Below are 25,897 nucleotides of genomic sequence, written 5' to 3' on the forward strand. Positions count from 1 at the left end.
TAGCACTTGTCTTAGCTAGTACTTCTTTGAGTGGATTTTTATTTATTCATATTCTCTATTATCATTATTGCTTCTACACTGTGCATATGGCTAAGTCACCCTCACGTGATGACCAGCATGCCCTGATTTCGGTCGGAATGTGTCATTGCAAGCTCGTAGAATAAAACCCTAAAATTTGAAGACGAATGTTTCCTGCAACCAAAAAACGAAATCAAACGAAAGAACCAGATGTAAAACATGAAGAAATAAAGAAAACGCTGAGAAAAATAGGTGAAGAGCCGAACTTTATAACAATCAATTAAAAAAATTCTTCCTGACCAAACAGAACATAAAGCATTTTTTTTTTTTATACAAAAACATAAAGCATTTAAAAAAAGAGAAAAATGCAAGAGAGAGAGAGAGAGAGAAATACTGAAAGGAAGAGAAGAGAACAATCAGAGAAGGAGACCACACTGCCATTGATGGTATGGTCAGGCGAACACAATTCAAACAGGAATAAAACAGTAAAGTTATAGGTATATTCAACATTTCTTGGTAAACAAACAGAAATTAAACAACCAGTTAGGCAATAGCGGAAAGCGTGTTGGAGGAAGAAGGGGGCAGCGTGCGAATTTAGGGATTTGGAAGTCTGTGGAACTGAGAAGAGAAGACGCACGCACGGAAGAGAAATGAGAGCGGCAAAACGGCCAATTCACCATACAACCCCACTAAAACCAAAAAACCATGAAGAGAATGAGGGGCAAAACCGGACGAACACTGTTAATGAACAGTAGTCATCCACCGGGTTTTAGTAGAGAACTAGGTAGTAATGCCAACGCGTTACTGCGGGATTACAAATTGATTTTCTAGCAGTGTATAAATTTGAGTTAGTATTAGTGTAACATTAATTTATCTACACAAAATTACCATAGCGAAGGAAAGATTTTTATTTGCTATAGAAAAAGTAAAGTTTTGATACTTACAAATGTAACTTGTTTAAAAAGATTGAAAGCCAGCGGTTTTTAATCTTGGCAAAGTGGGGAATGATTTCTGGAGTACTGAGAGAGAGAAAAAAGTAGTTTCATAAACTACAACTTAGTAGAATTGAAGACAACGAAAATTGAATATTATTTACCATAAACTGACTTTGAAATTTAAATGCAAGAATGGAAATGAAGAGAATTCGTTTCATTGTTGTACATCCTACTAAACTAAGAAATATAAGGGGACCATGTACGAAAGGCATGTCATACAAACAACAAAAACAACTAAAATTTTCAAATGGGCACTGCCAAAAATTACCAGCCGAGTTACTGCAGACAGCGATATCAGGTCCGGAAACTAATATCCACTATTCCAACGATGATCCAACAGGGCCCCAATGCTTCAAGGAATAAGGTGCAATGATAGTATTATCCTTGTCGAACACCCTTTCTATGTAATTCAGGCCAATCAATGTACCTAATATGCACATCTATTGCCTTTGATTTTAAGGAAAACTAATGAAAATAGTTTGAAAACTTTGAGTTTTAAAGATAAGGACAAAAAAAAAGGTAAAGTGAATAGTACCATGTTTGACTTTTTAGTGTAAAAATATGATTTTTTGTTATAGTGAACAGTACCGCCGACTTTTCGTTAAAACTCCCTTGATTTTATCCTTTTGAATTTGAAAAGGACTATGCAGTAAACTGAATTCTTTTAAGAATTGTATCCTTTTCAATAACTTCAACATAAATCCCCAAAATCACAAAAACGAAATTTCAACAGAAAACCCATTTAAAAAGGAAAATTTACACTTCTACACACATAATATTTAAACCACAAAAATATCCACCCCAAATCAGCTGAAGAACTCAGCGGTAAACGCTACCTTTTCGGGGCCAAAACTCTAAATTGCGTACCTTGAGTAGAGAGAGCTTTAGAAAACGACGTCGTTGGAGAACCAGCCTTTGATGCGGCTGCGGCACATGTGGTGGCGGAAATCAATTAACCATTATGATTAACAACGTAACGAATTGAAAATTACGATTAACCATTATGTACTTCCAAATCACAAATGAGGTCATAAGGTTAAAAAAAACATTAACCACTCAAATCTCAGTGAATAAAACTAAGCAATGATGCAGGAAATCAATTATAAGCTTGAGATACGCAAAAAAATTAGATTAATTGACTAACAAAATTGAAGCCATTCCCCTAATTTTAACTACTAACAGCATAAAGAATTGAAAATTACAATTAACCAATATGCACTTGATAATCACAAATGAGATCATAACATCCAAAAAATTAACGACTCAACCCAAAACTATGAAATACCAAATTAAATACAAAAACATCACAACCCCAAACCCAAACAAAACCTCAAATCAATTAAAAAAAATGGCCCAACCCGTGTCTCTCTCATTTTCCCCTTCCCTTGCTCTGTCTTCCCACCTATCTGTCTCAGTGTATATTCTCTATGCCTCTCAAGAAATCAAAACTGCCAAAACCATGAACCAACAGAAAACCTGCAAAATACCATAAACCTCCAACTATTTATACCTTGGCATATTCATTTTTTTACACCTATCACTTCAACGAACAAATGGATTCATCCACTAACAGCATAAAAAAATTTATATCACAACTGAACTTAACACTTTATGTCATCATCTCCCACTCAATGTTCCATGTTTTCGATACAAACCAAAACCAGAAAACTTTCAAAAATTGGAGTCGCTTGACTCATCTTTTTTCACAAATCACAAACCCCTTTTAATCCAACAATTGCAAATACATATTAAAATTGGGATAAACAGAAGCAGAGATAACACACCCAAAAAATAACAGTGCCGTTCCAATTCCTGCCAAATCCGAGATTTATGAACTGAGATAACAAAAACTTATGTAGAGGGTTTGGAGGATGGCTTCCTCGTAGTGGTCCATGCGACCAATTTGATAATAAGTACTCTGAATCTCGTCAATCCCAGACGGATTCGAACGCAAAAAAGGCCAAATCTTCTCCCCTCCCGATGACAACTCTAGAAACAGTGACCAATTTTATGAAGCTGGACAAAACACCCACAACCCCACGTTTAAAAGGATCCAAAACCCTCCACAAATCAGATACCAGAAATAAGATCTCTTAAAATACGAAAAATTTTGGGACAGAGAAGGAGCAGAAGAAAAACAGTGAGAATAAGGCACGGATCAGAGAAGGAGCAGAAGAAAGAAAGGTTTAAACGAAATAGAAAACTCTCGAACTCGAAGCGAACATATCAAGGATACACCGAGGGGCAAAACGGTCATCACAGGTCATCAACAGTACCACCCGAACAGAGTTTTAGTATCTATGATAATCTATCTATATTATTATTAAGAGAAGAGAGCTTGTCAAATTTTTGCCTCATTTTTTTCCAATTTTGCCTTTTATTTTTTAATACACAATGTTGATATGAGGAGGGTAAAATAATAATTTTGTACCTTTTGACAAAATGATAATCATATTCCTATTTGTCTTATTTTACCTTCACTTTTGATACACAATATTTACAAAAAGAGAACAAAATGGTAATTATGTAATATTAAGAAAAATATGCCCTTATTAAGAGATCTCATCATCATTGTCTATTAAAAACAAGAAAGAAAATGAAATTGAGCATTGTCTATTGAAAACAACAGTGTGTGCTTATACCCTAGTATAATTTAACTAATTCATTTGTATCTGTCCTTTTGTTCAATGACTTCGTTTTCTAGACGATACACAATTTATCTCTATATAAAGGAGAACGCAAATTTTAATAAATTTTTCATATTGTAAAAAAATGCTTCTCACTTCTTATAACTAATTAAAAAAACATTAATTAGATAAGTGCAAAACAGTAATTTTCAAATAAAATTCAAAAGAAACAACCTCGCCCGTGTAAAGAAGTTAGTGGGCTTTTTTTATGAATTTATTACCAATTAAAATAGTAAATAGGTTTTTACTTGCGAATTAAAAAAATTAAAAAAATAAAAATACAAAAAGTGGTAAGAATGATGAAGTCCACATGCGCCCTAGCACATTAAGAATAATGAAGTCCACTTGTGCCCTATCACATTATCACTTCTCAATTTGGATATATACGCAACATTCATCATCTCTTTTAACAATTGCACCAGAGTTACAGGTTTAGGAGAACAATGAGACAGAGCTCAGAGATGGACATCTTGAGTTGCATACTACTAGGTCTAATGGTTGCATGGATCTCAATTTATACCCTCTATTCTTCACTTGGAAGAAGATCATCAATTACCACAAGGCTCCCACCTGGACCAAACCCACTTCCCTTCATTGGCAATCTCTTAGAGCTTGGCAACAAACCCCATATCTCTCTCACCAAGCTTTCACAACGCTACGGCCCCATAATGGCCTTGCAACTCGGCCAAATAATGACGGTGGTAATTTCTTCATCAACCGTCGCCAAAGAAGTCCTCCGAACCCACGACCAACTCTTCTGCAACCGAACCGTCCCAGATGCGGTCCAGGCCTGTGACCATGCTAAGTACGGCATGCCCTGGATACCGGTTTCAGCAGCATGGAGAAACCTTCGAAAAATATGCAACTCGCAATTGTTTGCCACCAAAGTTCTCGACGCCAACCAAGGCAACCGTCACCTAAAAGTTCAAGAGCTCATATCCGAGGTCAAAGAAAGCGTTTTAAAAGGTGAAGCCGTTGATGTTAGAAGTGCTGCTTTCAAAACTACGCTCAACTTGATGTCGCGTACCGTATTCTCTGTGGATTTGGCGGACCAGAATAGTGAGACGGCTAGAGAGTATAAGGAGTTGGTGTGGGGTATTGTTGAAGAGATTGGGAAGCCAAACTTGGCTGACTATTTTCCTGTACTTAAGAAGATCGATCCCTTGGGAATACGGCGTCGTCTGGCCAATCACTTCCAGAAGATGATCAGCCTCTTTGACCGCATGATCACACAAAGGTTGGAGTCAAGAAAATCACGTGATTATATCACAACTAAAGATATGTTGGATACACTTATAAACTTCAGTGAAGAGAAAAGCGAGGACATGGACATGGCTGAAACTGAACATTTGTTTCTGGTTAGTTCCTACTATATATTGTTCTTGATTTGATGAATTAAAAGTAACCAGGTTTTCTTCGATCATAATTTTTGTTGTTGCTGGTCTTTTACTTGTTTGTTAATTATGAGTTCTGTCGCTATATGTACCTTCTAAACTGGTCATCATGTGCCTCACTTGAGGAGTACATAAACAATTGACGCTTCACGAGGGCTCTCTATTATTGCTACTATTCTTGAGGGGGTGAAGGACTATATAAACGCTTTGTTGGGAGCCTTTCATATTTAAAAGGAAGGATTATTGAGAGCACTAAAATTTAGTGAATGAATTATATCTTTCAATATTATAATAGTTATATGACAAGTGGATTTTTTTTATAGAATAACCGGAACTTTAATTTTTTCACATTGTACCCTCGTTGACTTCGGATTTAGCCAGATTTGTAATGATCCATGTCAAAGATAATTTAATAAAAAGGGGGAGGGTGGAGGGTGGAGGGTGGAGGGTGTGTGTTTAAGGGCCCCAATAAATCATATGGTCACTTGAGTTAGTATAAATAGTTTTTTTCATTCATTATATTAGCTTCATTTAATATTTTTGTTGGAGTATAATAATGATTAAAATTGCTTTCTTGTCCCGTTTGTTTCAAGATTAGATCTTCCCGTTTGTTTCAAAATTAGATCTTTATGAATACACCTATTGTAACCTTGTCGGAATGAAGTCTTGACAAAATGTAGTCCCTTTGCTACGTAGCGTCTTATCAAATTTTTTAAAAATTCCTTTCTTTTAGTCAGTAGAATAAGAATACATTTTTATGCAATGATATATTTACACTATAAGAAATGAGGAATAAATTGGTAATAAATTCGTTACTTCTGAGATTAAAACTTAAAACCTCTCACTTACAAATGAAGAAAATGTCACTACTAATTAGTGGCGAATAAGAATAATAGTTTGTAATAAGTTTTTCTTCTATTCTCGTCACTTCGATATATTAAAATTTCAGACTAATTAGCCATTTGGTCAATTAGGATCTGTTTAGTGCAGCCACAGATACAACTTCAGGCACATTGGAGTGGGCAATGGCTGAGCTACTCCGCAACCCAGAAAAACTATCACAAGCACAAGCAGAGCTGAAGCAAATCATCGGCAAAGGAAAGCCAGTTAAGGAGTCACACATTGCTCGACTCCCTTACTTACAAGCCATAATCAAAGAAACCTTCAGATTGCACCCAGCCGTTCCATTTCTACTTCCTCGAAAAGCCGAAATAGATGTTGAAATCTGCGGGTACATTGTACCAAAGGGTGCACAAGTATTGGTCAATGCATGGGCCATAGGGAGAGACCCCAACATTTGGGACGATCCAAACTCGTTTATGCCGGAGAGGTTTTTGGATTCGGAAATTGATGTTTTAGGGGGAAACTTTGAGCTTATTCCGTTTGGTGGTGGGAGGAGAATATGTCCTGGATTGCCATTGGCAATGAGAATGTTGAATTTGATGTTGGGCTCGCTTATTAATTCGTTTGATGATTGGAAGCTTGAAAATGGAGTCGTATCAGAGACCTTGAACATGGAAGAGAAGTTTGGCATCACCTTAGAGAAAGCTCAGCCTCTCATAGCTGTGCCCATGCTATATAAAAACCTAGCATGATTTTTACTTTACTCAATATTGTATGTATGGGAGTGCGCCTATAGAACCATACGTTGTTGATATGTAACCCCTGTTTGTCGCGTTTGACAAAATTGATATCGTTTGAGAGTGAAAAAACGATAAGTACTAATGAGAATGATGCAAGAGAAAGTTTTGCTTCGCAAATTTTGAGAGCACACTCGGTGGATTTTGTAAATTCCACAAACCACAAACAATATAACATTTTATTTACAGCCATTGCATTTCTTGATGATGCCAAAACTAAAGTACAGAACCAACTGATGCTCAGTTATCTATCATAACACAAAGAATCCTACTCACTTCCAAGATTTATGGAATTGGACAGCCAAATAACACTGTCATTTTTGTATCTACATATATTTACCAAGTTCTAAAACATTAAAAATTACCTTAATGTCTCATATTAACAAAACTAGCAAAATATATAACCTTATCTCAAGAATAGCATTCTTTTTGCATAATTTTTTTGTTATTCGTGAAAATAGTGGTTAAAACCGTACTATTTTTGTCAAAAAATGAACGAAACCGAACGTGACGCGTATTTTCCTTTATTTTTTCTAGGCGATGTCATAAGCCATGCTGATTGGTCATCTTTAGAGTTCGTTTCGCTATCATCATCAGCAACACTACTCTCCACTTCTTCCTTGTTATTAACCTTATTCTCTTCTTTTTTTCCAATCCCTCCTTTATTTGTTCCCTTCTGCAGAAGCACTTCCTTGTAAGTAACACCTCTACGAGGAGAAGAAAAGGTATTACCCTTATTAATGTGATCACCACTTGCAGCAGCATTATTCTTATTACCATTTGGGGTAGACCAGTCAGCTTCATGAACCGAACCCGGTCCATGGTTGCGATCAATATTGCTGCTTGTATCAAATGTGGAATTTGTGTTTGTGCCGGAGTCTAGTAACTGTTGGCAGCGTCGTAGAATGAAATTGAAAACATAAATTTACTCAAACCATTCGAAGTAGAAAGAACAATGAAGCTTCTTCCCTCCTTCTCTAATGTTGGATTTATGAATTACTGAATATGGATTTGTGAGTTCTTGGGAGTTTATTCATCTTCTCAGTCAGTTTGCAGCAGCTTATTCTTGAGTCCTGATAGGGATTATACCACACACGCACAAGGGTTAAAAACTCCTATATTTCTGGCAAGAATGACAAGGTTATTGTAGTATAAACGGTTCTCGCAAGGTCGTTCTCCACAAGGATTATTAAATAATTTGAAGCAAATCAAATTCCAATTAATTATTCTAAAGGAGAAAGTTGAGATGATTGATTTTATAACCTACTTAAATTAAAAATGAATTTAATAAATAAAAGTAAACTAATCTGCAATATTAAAACTGAAAGAAGAAGAAACAGTTTGGGAGAAATCAAATTAAGAAAGCATTAGGGTTCCAACATCACCTAGCAATCCTATGAACTTTTACCAATTACTTATGATCTACACATGCCACTTTGAAGGTTAGGTTTTTCTAATTCATATTCTACTTGGAACCTCCAACATAGAACGTTTATCTAACATGCAACCCGTCCGGACGTTCGGGTCAAATCTGAACATGAGAGACTCATTATGCTTTATGAAAACCCTTTGAAAAACCATGCAACCCTTAAGACGAAGTGTTCATCTTAAGTGAAATTACAATTATTAACCACATGAAGTCAGCGTCAATTCCAGAGAACATTCCAACCAAAATTGTATCAAATTATTTTTCTAAAGATTCTAATGGTGATCAGTCATTAAGACAATTAGATAGTTTTAATCACGGTGATTAATAATTCAAAGTATGCATGCATTCAATCATAAGCAATTAAATAAAAAAAGAATTAGTTTCGCATATTCATAATTAAAATCATAGAAAATATTATTAAGAATAAAAGGAATGAAAATACCTTAAAGTAGAAAATCTCCAAGAACCCTAGCAATTACTCTCTATCTCCAAAGTTGCATCAAAGAAAGCGTACGTAAAAGTGAGAACGGCAAAAGCAATATAACTGCTATGCCCACGCACAACTCCTAAAACATAGGTCTCTTATTCCAATTAGGAAACTAAGAACAATAATAAAATATCTTAGAAAATAAAATCCTAATTAAACTAGGATAATCTGCTAAGTACTTGTCCAGCCACATTTTAGCCTCAGATATCGTCCAAATCCAGCCCATAATAGCTTGTTTTGAAGATCATGACGCTCTGAACATATCTCCAAAAGGCCACAAACTCATCCGAGGTCATTATGGGCTCCAAAAACGCAATTCAAGCCCAAAACGTCACTATTCCAGCACCGCGCATCACTCATTTATTTTATTGCTAGAAAATAACCGCTTGGTAGACAAATCCCAAATTTTGATACAAATACGCCAAGAGAGACACAAGCGTCCTCCAATATTGAAAATGCAAATCAAAGTATCAAAATTCTACAAAAATAATTACCAAAACATACTAAGAATAGGGTAAAATATATAATATGAAATCGACTTATCAAGTCCTCCACGATCAGGTTTCCTTTTTGCACGTTCAATTTCTTTTCTTTTTTCTTTCTATTTTATCTCAATTTGTGGCAATTTAGTTCGAGTCATCCACGATTAGGTTTCTTGTGAGTTTTAGTTTTGCTTAAGTTTGGTTTACTTAACCATCCTTTAGTTTTGCTTAAGTTTGGTTTACCTAACCATTCTCCTTTGCTTACATTACTTGCTTATCCCTTCAGGCACTTCCCACACAGGAGTGTCTTCTGTCCTTTTGATCTGGTAGTCGAAAGAATACCATGATTCATTACTGATGTTGTTCGTTTGTGTTTTAATTTCTAATGCTATTCTATTGCACATGCACCTTTGAAGCATGAACTCCAAGAGATGTGGTTTGATTATGTTAATTCGTCTTTTTGAAACCAGAAACAAATGTGTTGCAGGAAGAATTCTTTGGCACAAGGAATTAGAAAATATAAAATGTCGTGAGAAAATTGTTGCGGCAAAAGGAAGAAATCAGGATCCAAATTCAATCAGAGTCGAATGTTTGAGTGAGTTGGTTCAATCAGCATGTACAGGTTTGGGAGTTTGTATTACTAACAATTTTGAAAATTTATCATCTATAGGTTTTCAGAATGTTGGAAGGTAAAAGTGGAATCATTTTATTCTCATTGGTAGTTTCTTGACTTGCTTACTAATTTGTATGGTACATTATTTTCATTGGAGTATGCATGATTCCTCTGTCTCTTCACTTATTTTACATATAAAAATTCTTTTGATAATTTATAATGTTCCCTTACTCTGCGTGAGGGATTGTGTAGTTTTACAGAATCAACTGTTCATTTTGATACCGAACGGATGTGGCAGCCAAAAGTTCCAACCGTCTTAAATACTTCGGACAAATGTTCGCAGAAAATTACTGTTTTATATTCTGTTAAGTTACATTTTGCATTGTCTAAAATATAAAAGCCATGCAGGAATGAAGTTTATAGGCTGCTAAAGAGGCCCCTATCAACTTTGCTGCCGTGAAGTACACAAATTTCTTATTGGCAACAACCTCTGGAAAAGTTGGAGAGTTGATAGGCCCCAATCAAAATTAGTTTTATCACTCCCTTAATCTGGAAAATTATGGACATATAAATCAATGCATGTAGAACATGTATGAAGTGTTTCTGAAGCAAATATGTTTTTATGCATGCACAAATGTGGAAGGAATAAAAACTCTGTATGCCACGTGTAGCACGTCGTGATGTAAAAAGGGTATTTTGCACCCGCAAAGCACATGTAGAAAGGCTAGTTAGTTATAATCAAGGTATTAAATATCGATAATATCGGAAATATAGGTAGTCCAAAAACACGGAAATATCGATGGAAATATCGGGATATTATCGATATCGATAAAAATAATATGGAAACCACATAAATTGTAAGAAAAACTTGGAAATTTTTATTGAAACTTTGCAGGATGTTTATTTAGTAAATTATCTATTAGTTTATCATAAAAAATTGGAAGGAAATGCATTGCATGATGGATTTAACTTATTTAAGTTGATTATATAACGAGCTGGCAAACATTGTGAGCGTAGAAAATATGTAGTAATTAATGAAAGAAGTTTAAACACACCATAATCATTTATATATAATGAATTAGTACAATATTTTACACTTTATACATTGCATGATAAGATACATGAGTGACTTAGTACCACATAGAGTTCCTATGAGGTTCAAAATTTTGACTATCTTCATCATCTCTATGTGTAGAGTAAGTGTATTGTGAAGAGTAGTCATCAAATGATAAATCCCCAAAATAGTTTTGCATGTAATTGTTAACATGCCACCCATATGGATCCGAGATTGGTTGATGTTGTCCATAAGCAAAATCATTTGAAGGCATTTCCAGTAGCTTCAAAAAGCAGGGTGAATATATTGAAGACCAAACCTCACGATCACTGACACGTGGGCTGGATATTTTGAAAGTAGGTTTGGATTTTTTTTTTCTTCTCTCGGATAACACACACATGGGCTGGATATAAGAAAATTCTTATATATTTTATGAATTAATTAAATTTACTATATCAAATGTAAATAATTCTTGACTAATATGTTATTTCTTATAGAAGAATATACATATGTGAATGTTTTATGTATATATATAATATGCTTGCCTTTGAAAAAAAACCTAATATTATCTAAATAATTTATAATTTATATAACATATATATATATATACCAAACTTTTAAAAATATAAAAAACCCACATAGTGGGTGGTTTTCATTATTAAAAAGTTAAAACCATCAACCATCCCCTCACCTCTTTAACATCACCTGTCCACTTTTAAAACCATCTCATGGTTTTCAATTTTATAATCAAAACCACCTTGGGTTACCTCACTAAAACCATCCCATGGTTTTCAATTTCATAATTAAAACCACCTTGGGTGGTTTTCATCACATCACCCGTTTTAATCACATCCCATGGTTCTCTTCGCACTATCTCAGACTCTCTTCCCTCATCTTCACAGTTCATAGACGAGCTGCAAAAATTCCCTCATCTTCACAGATCGTCTCTGCGAATTTCTACAACTTCACAGATCTTCACAGACGAGCTGCAGATCGTCTCTGCAAAAATTCCCTCATCTTCACAGATCTACAACTTCCGATCTCGTACGAATTTCTGCAGCTCGTCTCTGCGAATTTCTGCAGCCCATTGCGAAAATTGCAGCAAGTTTGGAATTTGCAGCAAGTTTTAGAACACTGGACTTTTCATTTCCGATGACGGAGGCGCAGATCTTGGGTCTGAGCCTGGATTGCAGAGAGAGATCTAGGCAGCTGGGACGATGCAGCCTCAGCTGCCTTTCCGACAACGGAGCCATGACGACTTTATCGATAATATCGCGATATTTTGACGATAATGAGACGGATACGTGGGAAGATATCGGCGTCTCTGAAAAACAATAATATCGGCAATATATCGCCGATATTATCGATATTTTAGTCATTGGTTATAATCCACAAAATCATCTAATATTTACAAATCTCCACATCACTCTTAATCTAGACCATTGAATATTATAAGATCTAAAGGCTATAAAGGAATGTAAAAGTATTTGTCCCTTGATTCTAACCCATCATATATATATACATATATCTATATTATCTATTATATTATTATTATTAAGAGAACTCTCCTTGTCAACCTTTCTCAAATATGACAATCATATCCCTACTTTTCCTATTTTACCCTAAACATTTTCTCAAAATGACAATCATATCCTATTTTTCGTATTTTACCCTCACACACAATATCTACATAAGAAGGACAAAACAGTAATATGAGCCTTTTGGGAAAATGACAATCATATCCCTATATTTTACCCTCGTTTTTTATACACAATATTTTCATAAAGGACAAAATAGTAATTATGTAATATTAAGAAAAATATGCCCTTATTAATAGAAACGATCTCATCATCATTGTCCTATGCTTTAAAAAAAAATTAGAAACTAATCACACTCCTTAATAAAAAATAAAAAAAAATTGTTCACACACAAAGTATGTGCTCATCTGCTATTCTGATAAAATGTCATCATTCACTCAAAACATGCATAAATGTAATGGAGAAGTACATAATGATTTTTTTCTAAGTGCTAATAACAATTTATGTAGTAGTACACATTATAATATCATTCATTTTGTGCAGGCTTCAACGGTGAAAATAAGCAATGTAGTATATGAGAATGTGAAAGGCACAGGTGCCTCAAAAGTGGCAGTGAAATTTGACCGTAGCAAGTGCTTCATGTTGAGAGATTTTGTTAAAAGACGTAAACCTAAAAACTCTGGTCGACAGAATTGCCCAAGCTTCGTGTGAGAATGTCAGATTAAGTCATAGAGGAACGGTTTCTCCAAAACGCTTTCCTTAATATAATTGGTTCATGAACTTTCACCATATTTAGTTCAGATATCGTCATTAAATTAATCTTGGTCTTTGAAACGGCAAAAGATGAAGGAATCATAAAGAGGGCCTTCATTGCTGTTGAGGTACCCACAAAGATGTAGGCGCTAAAGGTTCGTTAGACCTCACACATTGGGAAGCAACTGTGAAATTTGTGATGACTAAATCAACTACTGAAAAGATAATAGTTGAGAAATAGAAACCACACTCAACGCATATTGGCGCAAAATCCGCTTGGTACCCAGTTTTCAATGTTTTATAACCCGGAATTCTTATCACAAGGCACTGCTGTTCACGACCTGAGAAACCCGAGCCATATTGCTATTGGAATAGTTGAGGGGGTAATGTCAACGTGTTGCAAGAGTTACACGAAAAATGGGTTCAAGCTGATAGAATTAACGTCCTACATGATTACAAGGCTGTTGTGTTGGGCAAAATTGCAGTTAATTCAATTCTTGCAATGAAATACAACATATTGAGAACGATATCGGAAATGTCTAAGTTAGTTCATACCAACTTTGAGAACGATATCGGAAATGTCTGAGTTAGTTCATACCAACTTTAAAGATGTGCAAGAGGTCATTAGAATGGACAAGAGGGTTGGACTTCACATTGATTCGAATCTCGGAATTGAACGGCAGGGTCTTACCAACGACTTGTACTACTGCAAATATATTCTCCACCATTACGGCTTGAAGGAAGACTCGGAAGTAGTTCACAAAATCATTAAATTGAATGGTGAAAGTACAAGTTTATTGCTACGATGATTAGGAGGATGGGGACAATAAGAAATAAGAAGATTGCTGTATTCGGAGTTTCCTACAAAAAGAATACAAACAATTTGCGAAACTCAACGGCAATACAGATTTGCAAATGTCTGTTAAAAGAAGGATGCGATAAATTAACGATTTATGATGCTAAAGCAAGAAGAGAAGACATAGTACGATCTTTGCCATGGAGAGCAGTCTTTAATAAGAGGGTAGAGATTGCTGTAGAGGCTCACAGAGCATCGGGAGGAGCTCATGCAATTGTGTTTTTGGTCGATTTAGATGAGTTTGAAGAATTACCCTGCGAAGATATTCATGAAACAATGGAGAAGCCACCATTTATTTTTGTGGGATGCAATCTAATTCGACACCATTAGATAAAATATGGGTTTAAATTAAATTTATTGGAAATTACCTCTAGGTCTTCATGAGATATACTGATTGAATCCCAGAGTCCTAACGGTGTCGAAGTTCAGATTTAGATTGCATCCCACAAAAATAAATGATGGCTTCCCCATTGTTTCATGAATATCTCCCCAAGGTAATTCTTCAAACTCATCTGAATCGACCAAAAACACAATTGCATGAGCTCCTTCCCATGCTCTGTGAGCCTCTACAGCAATCTCTACCCTCTTATTAAAGACTGCTCTTCATGGCAGGGATCGTACTATGTCTTCTCTTCTTGCTTTAGCATCATAAATCGTTAATTTATCGCATCCTTCTTTCAACAGACATTTGCAAATCTGTATTGCCGTAGAGTTTCGCAAATTGTTTGTATTCTTTGGAAACTCCAAATACAGCAATCTTCTTATTTCTTATTGTCCACATCCTCCTAATCATCGTAGCAATAAACTTGTACTTTCACCATTCAATTTAATGATTTTGTGAACTACTTCCGAGTCTTCCTTCAAGCCGTAATGGTGGAGAATATATTTGCAGTAGTACAAGTCGTTGGTAAGACCCTGCCCTCCAATTCCGAGATTCGAATCAATGTGAAGTCCAACCCTCCTGCCCATTCTAATGACCTTTTCCACATCTTCAAAGTTGGTATGAACTAATTCAAACAGTTCTGATATCGTTCTCAATATGTTGTATTTCATTGCAAGAATTGAATTAACTGCAATTTTGCCCAACACAACAGCCTTGTAATCACGTAGGACGTTACTTCTATCAGCTTGAACCCATTTTTCGTATAACTCTTGCAACACGTTGACATTACCCCCTCAACTATTCCAATAGCAATATGGCTTGGGTTTCTCACGTCGTGAACAGCAGTGCCTTGTGATAAGAAATTCGGATTATAAAACACTGAAAACTGGGTAACAAGCGGATTTTGCGCCAATATGTGTTGGGTGTGGTTTTCTATTACATCAATTGGCAGGGTGGATTTCTCAACTATTATCTTTTTAGAGTTGATTCAATCATCACAAATTTCATAGCTGCTTCCCAACGTGTGAGGTCTAACGAACCTTTAGCGCCTACACCCTAAGGCTTTGTGGGTACCTCAACAGCAATGAAGGCCATCTTTGCCCTCTTTATGATTCCTTCATCTTTTGCTGTTTCATCACAAACAAAACAGACATTATCAGAGTGTTTGGCATCATTCAACAAGTCTCTCAGATGAGGCTCCTCAAAAGGCAATGCAGCATCAGGCACACCATTCCAGACATTATCCCAAGCTCAATCTTTAATTTGTCAGTATCAACAATTGTAAAACCTATACCGTGGTGATTTGAAGCCATGACAAGCATGTTCACAACGCCAGAAAGGCTGGCCCCTAAACAACAAACATTCTGAACCTGCATCGATAATAGTTTGGGGATGAGAAAATCTTGAGACATCTAGGTTTTCACGTTAGTATTCAAAGTTTACAGTTGAGCAAAAACTGTACTGTTTACAAATTTCACTTCACATGACAAATATGTTTTCAAATCATATATATGCTATATATTAATTAGTACGCCGTCTCACGTTATCAATTAGTATGCTATATATCAATTAGTGCGCCGTCTCACGTTATTAATTAGTATGCTATATATTAATTAGTTGTTCAATTGATGCCATAGCAGTAAACTGTATAAGTATTTGAGGAATAATTCTTTTCCTAAAAAAGCAGAGAGAGATAGAGAGAAATAAACCTGTGCCAAACTACTAATCGGAGCTTCTGTCCCAGCAGTACCATCTATGGGGTCCTCACCGTCCATATCCATATCTTCAGCGCTGCAAATTCACATTTAAAATTATAATTATAATTCAATAAACAACAGCTGTAATTTAAAGTATGCGATAGTTATTACAGTCTTGAGATAATTAACAGTAACACAAGACCAAGGTACTTAAAAAAAAAAAAACAAATACATAAAAATCAAAGGAAAAGAGAAGACAAGCAAGTCAGATTTTTACCGGTGTCTGTTTTAATGACATAGAGCACTCGTTTGGACGTGCTTTTAAAATAATTGAAAAAGTTTTTTATGAAAATGTTTTTGGAACTAATCCTTAATAAAAATACAAGTAAATTCTGGAAAAACACTTAAAATCCTTAATATAACTAGTGCTTTTGAAACAAAAAAACATTTTCTTTAAAAGCGATTTCAGTAATTTTAAAAGCACATCTGAGCCCATATTTGGGTGGACATTAAAATTTGATCTTGTAACTTCACCGTAAGCATAGCCAACAAACCCTCAATTTTAAATCAGACATCATTACAATAAGCCAAATAGGAAAATCGTTTCAAGAACAACCTTCAAGCAGAAATCAATCCCAAGAAATCCAACCGTAAGCATAGCCAACAAACCCTCAATTTTAACAGAGGAATCAGACATAATTACAATAAGCCAAATAGGAAATCCTTTCAAGAACAACCTTCAACCAGAAATCAATCCCAAGAAATCCAACAAAGAATGAAATAATAGGCACTTGGCTTTGGCCTTAATGAAATGCGAATATCACAATAAATTTAATCGAAAACACCAAAAACAAGAAGAAGGAATGTTGAATTCAACCAAAAAAACAGAAGAAAATTTCATTGATGCATTTGATCAAACACCTGGTAGTGCTGAATAGAACGAACCTGAGAGTTTCTTCAATCTTGAACCAGAACCTGTCAAAGAGATCGAGCTCTCACCTGGTAGTGCATTTGATCAAACACCTGGTAGTGCTGAATAGAACGAATCTGTTAGGCAGAGCTTTTAACTCTTCCTACTTTTTTTTTGGTGCCTTTGTGGCTAGGTTAATGAAGCTTCGGTGTTGCAGGCAGTGGCGGATCCAGGATTTTAGTATAGGGTGGTCCTAACTTCTCAAACCCGAATCAGACCATGATACCAAATCCACTATTTTTTTCCTCGTGCAACCATGGCAGCAAGGAGAGAAAGGTGGTGTGAGTCGCGACCTATAAGTGGGTAGGTGCAGACGTCCTTCCATGGCAAAGAGAGGGTTGGATTATGAGTGGGCAAGGCTGGGTTCGACGGAAGATGTTTTGGCGGAAGGGAGGGCTTAGCGGAGCAGAGGTTTTTGCAGACGAGATTCGCGGCAGACAGCAACATAAGCTTAGGAGGAGAGGGTGGCTGTTTGGTTATGGGTGCAGTGTTAGAGTTGGTTGTTTGGTTATGGGTGCAGTGTTAGAGTTGGTTGTTTGGTTATAGATTTAGAGAGAGTTGGTTGTTTGACATGTGTCTTTTATTTATTGGTGGTCAGTAAAACATTACAGTGACTAGTCAGTGTCTAAATATTGTCCTTTTTTTAATGGTTTGGCTCAAAACGGTCTCGTTTTGGCCAAGTAATTTGAAAGAAAAAGTCATCTTCTTTCTCCTTCTGTTTTGCAGAAGGTGCTCGGCAGCCATGGCTGCTCTTCTCCTCCTCCACAACCCAGATTTGGGTGTTCCTTGAAGGTTTTTATAGCCACTTTTCTGAGCCTTTGGGTGGTCCTGGGACCACCTTGGTTCCTTAATAGATCCGCCACTGGTTGCAGGCTTTGTGAGGGGACCTGTTGTATAACGCTGTATTGCTCTATTGTTCATTTATTTTGCCTTATCCGTGGTTTAATGAGAATCTCAATTGACAAGAAAAATCCAAATATACCCATGGTAACAAAATGGAACCACGTCTAGCCAACCTATGAGCCACCGGTCTAGCCAATTAAGGCCCACAAGGGTCACTTGACCCTTCTCACCATCTTAAAAATGTCTTCTTATATGTTATATCCAAGTTTTTCATATTTGTACTTATAGTTGACCTTTCTCACAGAATAATATTTGCCCCAATGAACATAATCTAATGTCATCATGCTCCATATGGTCAAAGTCGCAAGACACTTGGGCTTAAAGGTGCATGACACTTCATTCCTTGCCTCTAGTCTCTTGATTTATTCATGTGTGTATTGAATTTATTTGATTTTTTTAGTAAATTTAAATCAGCATGTGATACTCTTATTGTTTGTTTATCTTTTCGATCTGTTTTTTTTGTATCAAAACTTTGGTTATACTTGTCTTAAAAAAATATTGGTTATACTTACCATTAGTATTATTACAATATGATTTTGGAATGATGACACCGTAAAATTTGTAATATTTGTAATAATTATTATGAAACCTTGACCAAGTTTAAAGGCACTTCCAAACGAACTTAAAAAAAGTTGTGAAAGTGAAGATACATAAAGATAAGAAATTAAATGAACAGAAAAGTGCTAACCCCAAAGTCCCATTGTTCTTGAAACCTTGACTCGCACGGCACAATGATGTTCGTCGGCTTTCTCTGAAACCCTGGACAGACGATGCCTCTCCCACAGTCCCACTCGCACGGCACCAGTTGTTAATTTAGATTTAAAACACTTCATTCCATCAAATATAATTTCACCTTCACCGAAATACCCCTCATAATTATTAGTAAGATATCATATATGGTATATAGTTTTGGTCATTTATCATATTTTTCGACAATATTTTTGGGTAATTTTCCCTTGATCATCTTCAAGTTTCGCAAAAATCGCACTTTACTAACTGCAAGGGCCACTGGGAATCTGCGAATTCCCACGACCATTGCTAGTCACCAGACATGCTCTGGTCATTGGTTCGGTGCTGGTTTGCGCAACGTTGCGAATCATCCAATTCTTTGAGAGTTTATATCAATGCATCAAGATGAAATGTGGTAGAGGATGAAGTTGAATATAAAACAGAATTTCCCCCACTAAACATATCCTTAACAAGATCTCTAAATTTGGAAACCAAAATGCTTGGATGTGTTGATGGATCTTTCATTGAAATCCAATCCAATCCAATCCAATGGACTTTTGGTCAGTTCCATACATTTGTTTTTCCTTTGGAGTTCCATTTCATACTTTCTAGCATGCTTTCGAACTATGAGAATTGCAAATAAGAACAGAGTAAATTTCCCATCCGAAAAAAGAGATCCTCAGAAGCATTTCCGATGAAAAACAGATGGTCCAGTTTCATCGTAGTCTGCCTTTGTTACATGTTGATTTTGTGGGAACACAACTTTGGCGAGTATGGCACCGCCCACCCACGCTGAATACATTGATAAATTCTCTGGCATATACTCTGGAGGCTGCATTGAACCCGGACCAAAAAACGATCAGAAGAAGTTGGCAGTCCAGTTAGTACAGAAGAAATAGTGTTGTGGAAATGTTATGTAAATCATAAAGTATCTTGCTCATGTAACGTTCAGTCCGGGTAATAGAAAGTGATTCAGTGATTGCTTACAAGACCATGCAATAACAAACCGTATCCAAAATTTCAGTACACTGTACACCAGATCAATGCAATTCCTTTTTACTAATCTAAGTTGTAATAGCACTTTTCCAGTAGAGCTACACTGGTAACAAATCAACCAGTAATCTTTCTACTAATCAATGTCATACATAATCAAATTAGACGACTTTTTGGTATCCAGTGAAAGTTTTCATGTCGAGAATCACTTCCAAATCAATGAACATGTTTAATCATTTTAAATCAGAGTTCAAGGCTGAAGCATAAATTCCATCAAATATAATGGTAGCATTAAGAAAATATAATCACGGGTACATGAGCACAAAAATTTATGAATTTCCTAAGCAAAAAGAAGGGAAACGCCAAACACCCAACTGTCTAAGAGAGAATTATGAAAAATTGATGAAACAATACATTAAGACATCATAATCACTCGTTAACGTGTACCAAATAAGATAGGGAAATGCCATAACAGAAACTAACACAACCTCTGGACTCTGAACTATATACAGCCTCAGAAACAATTAGGAGACCAACTATAATTACGTTTGGAGTATGTGGACCTCAAATATTACCTTGGAAGGCTTATTTCATAAAGCTTACTAAGAATTTGCACTTCCGATACAGGGTTCTGATTCCAGTAAACAAATAGGTACGATGCAATGACTCGTGAAGATGACATCGTGTGAAAGAAAGTTGACTATTTCACCTAATCACTGTCAGAGTTTTTGCCTGGGAAGATTTGAAATTCAAACCTAACCCACCCTGAACTCTGAAGCTAAAACCTGAGTGCAGTTTTAATGGTAAAATAAATTACCTTAATTAAAGCAGGACGAACAGCCGATGAGCATAGACCAGCTTCTTTCTGAAACCTTTCTTCAAAACCTGCAATAAACAGCAATGAAACTGCCAATACAATTACAGAACCAAAAGTTCCTATTCTTTTGAAACAAGGACAAGTTCAAATTTCACCATGCTCTTGTATCTGTTGCCTTGTACTGTAATATACTTCCAAAGAAGAGTCATATAAAAGGAATTTTGAACCCAAGGATTCCCATAACTTGGTGAATCCATTTATTAAAACGATATGGATGACAAGGATAATGAAACCAACCAAAGAAAGGGCTCGCAGACATTTATACAAAAGAAGTCATCTAACAAGAGTATTCAAGGAAAGAAAAAAGGAAAACAAAGAAGAAAATATATCGTACTAATTAGTAATTACTGTATCTGAAAGGCACAGGCATCGGCAACAATAAACTCACCAGTCATAGAAGCAGTGCCACCACACAGTACAGTGTTTTCTAGCAACTGCCGGTGATTATCAGACGATACTGTTGAAATACAACGAACAAGCTGCTCGACAATTCCATGAGCCTCTAAACCCAATATGGATGGTTGGAATAGAGCCTCACCAACAGTATATCTTTCTCTTCCAATCGTAATAACCTAAACCAATGACCAGTATTACATTAAAGTAACTATACATGTAAAGCATCACAACGGTTTGGGAAAATGCTGAGTGATGAAAGAAAACAGGATGGGAAAGAAGGTTTAAGGAACAGAAAAAGGCTAAGCTTGGAATAAATGATAACTGTGACCTAAATGCCTTGAGATGGGATTGCTGTCATCTTGCATTCACATTTCGAAGAATAAAAAAGAAAATGTAAAGTAGGGATAAAAAAAATCCACGTTAAAGAACATATATCTAAAGAATAGAAGTGTTTGAATGTAAACTAGATCTTACTTTTAGTATTCAACATGTAAGATTAGAGAAGATTTCAGTGAGGATAACTTTCAATAAACTCGTTATACAAGTATAATTAACACATAATAGATTGAAATCAAACAAAACCAGATAACTGCGATAGGTGCAAGCCAGTTACAGCATGAATAATAGCAAATTACAGGCATAATATGATATACTGAAGTCAACATATCCTCCTAACTGAAACATGCCAAGCAAGTTATGTGCTATCTGTGTCTTCTCCATCTATCCATATCATAATTTCAAAAAATTAACCATACCTGTCCATCAGGAAGGGTATGCTGCTCTATCTGGCATGAATTTTTGGTCTTTTCATAAGCAAGTTCATCTTCAGCACAACACGAATATTGATCTTTTATTTTCTCAATATCAGACATCTTGATATTCACTAGAGGATTGGATTTCCCAAGCTCTTCAGCAAGTAATTTCGTCAAATCAGTACCGCCAATTTCAAACCTCCTTGAGGCAATGTGCTGAACAGCACCTTCAATGACTGGTGCAATATCTGTTAAAATTGGCCAAAAATGCAGAAAAGGCACAATAAAAAATATCAGTTTGCTTACATTATCATATACCATATTGACTCACTAGCTTACACAGAGAGTCCAATGCCATTAACAGGTCAGGTGTGTTAACTAAAACTTGCAAGCTTTAGTTCAGCTACCAATGCATCTTTCATGACCATTATCATTATATGGTCACCTAATGCACACTATGTAGATGGTTATAGCTTGGCATAGCCATCAACTATCAATAAAATATTTCGGTCGTAATATTATTATTACAAGATCTGTATATGGTTCAAATCACTGGTTGCATGCTAGATAGGATAAACTGAATTCTGTATATAGATTTATTATTTTTATATTGCATATGACTTGGCATGCAGTATAGAAACGAAAGAATAGCTTAAAGAACTCTATGTATTCAATAAACAAGATTCCATTAACAAATAAAGGTTCCGTTCTGCAAGGTATATAAACCTATTTTTCCATGGCCAATATCTACAGTGCATCCCGAGATGCGTCCTACAGCATAAAGTGACAATACTGCTTGCTCTGATGCATAGAAGCCCGAAATGTTAAATGTTTCAAACATCAGTTGCACCAACTGCTCTCTGACAGCCTGGGAGAAAGAAAAAAATTAATTTTTTTAAAGAAATATATATTAGCTGCACCAAAACAAAAAGGAGTTATGTAGAACCAGCAAGTTATAATTCTAAGATTTTTCTCTCTAGAGAGATAACAAGGTTTCCTTACTCCTTACAATATTTTTCTCTCTAGTAAAATAATGTCAGAAACTGATTCACAACACACAAACTTGAGGCTACATAAATTTATTTTTAAATATAATTAAACAAGAATACGCAAGAACATTTATAAAATCATGATCTGAAAGTTTTAACTTAGACAGTGTGCTCAATGGAAGCAGCCTATACTTATAACAGATAATCCATTGAATTGTTAGAAATTTATTTTTAAATATAATTAAACAAGAATACGCAAAAACGTTTATAATATCATGATCTGAAAGTTTTAACTTAGATAGTGTGCTCAATGGAAGCAGCCTAGACTTATAACAGATAATCCATCGACTTGCTAAGTAAACTATATACAAATAATAAAAACCGCGAAATAACCAATGTGATTATTTTCAGCCAAAAATTGCATAATGACCTATTAGCTAACCTTGGGAGTACAAAGTGGATCGGTAAATAGTATCTGCCCTTCATTTCCCATTTCCCATCCAAGGCCAGTATATAGAACATGATGCAACAGGTCTTCCATAGCATCCCAGTCAGTAATAAGACCTCGCACAACTGGATCAACAAAGATATCTTCAAGTGATGAATTATCATTCATTGATCCATCATCAGGCACGCGTTTCATTTGGTTAGGAATTATCTGAAGCATATGACAGAAGATAAATGTTAAAGAACAATAAAAAAAGAAAGAAATGAGTATTAAATTACAGCGATATCATCAGCTACTTCTGGATTAGTCAAATCGAATTTTCATTATGTACAATGCAACCATTAAATTAAGTATAAGAGAGTCACTTCTTCCTTTCCAAATATGCAATTTTAGATAGAAATGATTTTCATGGTAAAGTCCAAGAAAATTGTTGGTCTTTGTTTCCAAAGAAAGAAAATTTGCTTTTCTGATTCTTATATTCAAATTAAAACAAAACTTTACCATGAAAACATCCACCTTTATTGTTTTGAAAACAAAATTTTCTCTCTTTTTGCTGAATAAAGACCAATCGTGACCTGAAATTCACTATTTGATTGATTTTCTTTTCTTCAGACTTCCCAACACCCAAGGATTAATTGAAAAGTTGAGAGCATATCAAGCACAAATTACCTTGAAATTGAATAGAGACAAAATCAGCTGGAAACTGAATACTAATACTCTTTTATATACAATAAGTAAGAAGTATTTGCAAAGGTCAATATCAATGTCTCCATATGGGCCATATACAACTTCCACGAAAACAAAATTATACTAGAGTACAACGAAAATGATGTGCAAATTCATTATTTATGACAGAAAGAGTCAACTGTTTTTTCAGCTCTGGTTCTGGAATACATTTTTAATATTGTTGAGCTGGAAAAAGGTGTGCAAACTGCAAAGGCATCATTTTTGTGCAACTTCATAAGAGTTAAAAGTAGGATAGGAGGAGAGATATACATCTGATAACACGAGATTGTTGGGAAGGAGGGAAATGAAAGTAATAGTAAGAATCAATTGGATGTGTGACAATGTACAAACTACAATTATCATGCCAACGTTGGTTCTGGAATATATAGTTTGGAAAGTTGAGATATATTAAGATTCCCATCAGACCAATAACAGCAAGAGTTATTTTACCAACAGCGTGCATATGCATGACGATAGCCTTCAGAACACAAACTTGAGTGACACAATCATCTACTCAACACACCCTAACAAAACCATAAAAGTTTCATTTCCTACTAGAGCAAAAACAAAATTAATGAGAGAACTCCTAACAACTGATGAGTAACAAGAGGATATCCATGCCACGGGTGCAGAAAAAAAGAAAAAAGAAAAAAAAAACAGAAAAAGGAACCCTCTTAAATTAAGTCACTGTTCTGCTGAAATATTAATTGGACCTACAGAAAACTACAATTTTCCTTCTCTTTCTCACAACTTTCCCAGAAACCAAACAGGTTCTACCCCCCAAGCCATTGCTACTAAATTTTCCAACTAAAGTTTCCGACTTTAAGATATCAAAACAAATCCTAGCTGGCCCCACGAAAGTCTAAACCAACAAACAATCCCAAGCTTTCACATTTGGAATTTTCCATTTTTCCCAAAAAAGCAAAAAAAATTTCCCAAGCAACCAAACAGAAAATTACAGCAAGGATAAAAAAAAAAAGGTCTTAAAGCTCGCCTCTTTGCTTTCTTAAATAGGAAGCGAGACCAAGAAATTGAAGCATATGTTGTGATAATTACCATAGAAGGAGCTTGATCGGGAATGGCGGGTCCTGCCTTCAGGAGCTTGGAGCCGGCATCGACCACAACAGCCTCCATTCTGGTATCTTAAAACCCTAACCCTAGATTTTGAACAGACAAAGGGGATTTAGCTGAGCATTTGAAATGTATATAAGCTCTCACTATTGAAGTTTAAAGAGACTGCTACTCCACTTTACCCGTTTTCTCTGTCTGCAAGCAGGCAACCGCGGTGTCTGTATTTTTCAAATTTCACAAGATTGTGGAAGGAACGGTAGGAACTCTTCTTTTTTTGCCTTTTTTTTTATTTTTCCTTTTCTATTATTTATTTTTGTGGGATCTGATGGACAAGAAGATTGATATGTGGGACCGGCACATTTGGATCTTGACACGTGTAAGTAAAAAATTCATTACGAATTAGCAAAATATGATGGTAGCCAATGTCAATATGGATTGGAGATAGGCCCGATTCAGTCATATGACTTGAAATCAATACGGATAAAATGCGTGCACCTATTTTGGTACTAAAATTTTGGTAACTATTTAAAACATGACTAATCAATCATATTCAACTAAAAATTAAAATTTTAATAATATTAATTAAACAATTAAACGATTTATAATTTGATTGAATTCTGTGCAGAGTTAATATGTAAAAAATAACCTAAAAGTTAGATAGGTTTTTTTTGTCAAACATACACTGCAAAATGAAGAGGAGCCCTTTGTTTAGTTTTAAAGTAAGATAAATTTCCTTTGCAAAGATGTTAATGAATGCATAATGTTTTTCTAATTACTAACATTATGTTTGGATGAAGAAATTTAAGATTACTAAGGAATTTTAAAATGACGGAAATTGAAATGACAAGATTTTATTTTCTAGAATTTGTAAATTTTCTTGTTTGGTTAATCTAAAAGAACAATGGAATTGAATACTGAATTTGTTATTTTTAAACTCTAAATCATAGAAATTGGGAAATAACAGCTATTTACATGGAATTTGAACTTGGGAATTGGAGGTCCCAAATTCCAAGTTTTT

The 25,897-nt window shown here is 35.4% G+C and overlaps 3 protein-coding genes and 2 long non-coding RNA genes across 6 annotated transcripts; 2 read left to right on the top strand and 3 right to left on the bottom strand.

The window, feature by feature from the left end:
• Positions 1–1,661: 1,661 nt before the first annotated feature.
• Positions 1,662–3,235, bottom strand: LOC126628351 (uncharacterized). Its single transcript, XR_007625385.1, has 2 exons — positions 2,798–3,235; positions 1,662–2,489 (listed from the first exon to the last, which is right to left on the bottom strand). It is a non-coding gene; the product is annotated as an uncharacterized LOC126628351 (long non-coding RNA).
• An 833-nt stretch (positions 3,236–4,068) lies between these two features.
• Positions 4,069–6,735, top strand: LOC126628322 (geraniol 8-hydroxylase-like). Its single transcript, XM_050297954.1, has 2 exons — positions 4,069–5,058; positions 6,069–6,735. Exons 1-2 carry the CDS (start codon positions 4,144–4,146, stop codon positions 6,687–6,689), a joined length of 1,536 nt encoding a protein of 511 aa, XP_050153911.1. The 5' UTR covers positions 4,069–4,143; the 3' UTR covers positions 6,690–6,735.
• Positions 6,736–13,668: 6,933 nt separating this feature from the next.
• On the top strand, positions 13,669–14,276 carry LOC126628879 (UDP-glucose 6-dehydrogenase 3-like). The gene is made up of 2 exons (XM_050298742.1): positions 13,669–13,790; positions 13,904–14,276. The coding sequence occupies exons 1-2, from the start codon at positions 13,669–13,671 to the stop codon at positions 14,274–14,276; spliced, it is 495 nt and encodes a 164-aa protein (XP_050154699.1).
• Positions 14,277–15,053: 777 nt separating this feature from the next.
• LOC126628350 (uncharacterized) lies at positions 15,054–17,854 on the bottom strand. The gene is made up of 2 exons (XR_007625384.1): positions 16,971–17,854; positions 15,054–15,698 (listed from the first exon to the last, which is right to left on the bottom strand). It is a non-coding gene; the product is annotated as an uncharacterized LOC126628350 (long non-coding RNA).
• A 1,186-nt stretch (positions 17,855–19,040) lies between these two features.
• On the bottom strand, positions 19,041–25,166 carry LOC126628330 (actin-related protein 7-like). Of its 2 annotated transcripts, XM_050297961.1 has the most exons (8): positions 25,062–25,166; positions 24,865–24,965; positions 23,077–23,292; positions 22,372–22,513; positions 21,649–21,893; positions 20,886–21,069; positions 20,438–20,505; positions 19,041–19,459 (listed from the first exon to the last, which is right to left on the bottom strand). In XM_050297961.1, the coding sequence occupies exons 2-8, from the start codon at positions 24,940–24,942 to the stop codon at positions 19,307–19,309; spliced, it is 1,086 nt and encodes a 361-aa protein (XP_050153918.1). In that variant the 5' UTR covers positions 24,943–24,965; positions 25,062–25,166; the 3' UTR covers positions 19,041–19,306. The 2 variants fall into 2 exon arrangements, with proteins under 2 accessions (XP_050153918.1, XP_050153919.1); XM_050297962.1 differs by lacking the exons at positions 24,865–24,965; positions 25,062–25,166 and adding an exon at positions 24,259–24,424.
• Between the last annotated feature and the right edge of the window lie 731 nt (positions 25,167–25,897).

The sequence above is a fragment of the Malus sylvestris genome, chromosome 7 (assembly GCF_916048215.2).
Source record: "Malus sylvestris chromosome 7, drMalSylv7.2, whole genome shotgun sequence".
Lineage (NCBI taxonomy): Eukaryota > Viridiplantae > Streptophyta > Magnoliopsida > Rosales > Rosaceae > Malus > Malus sylvestris.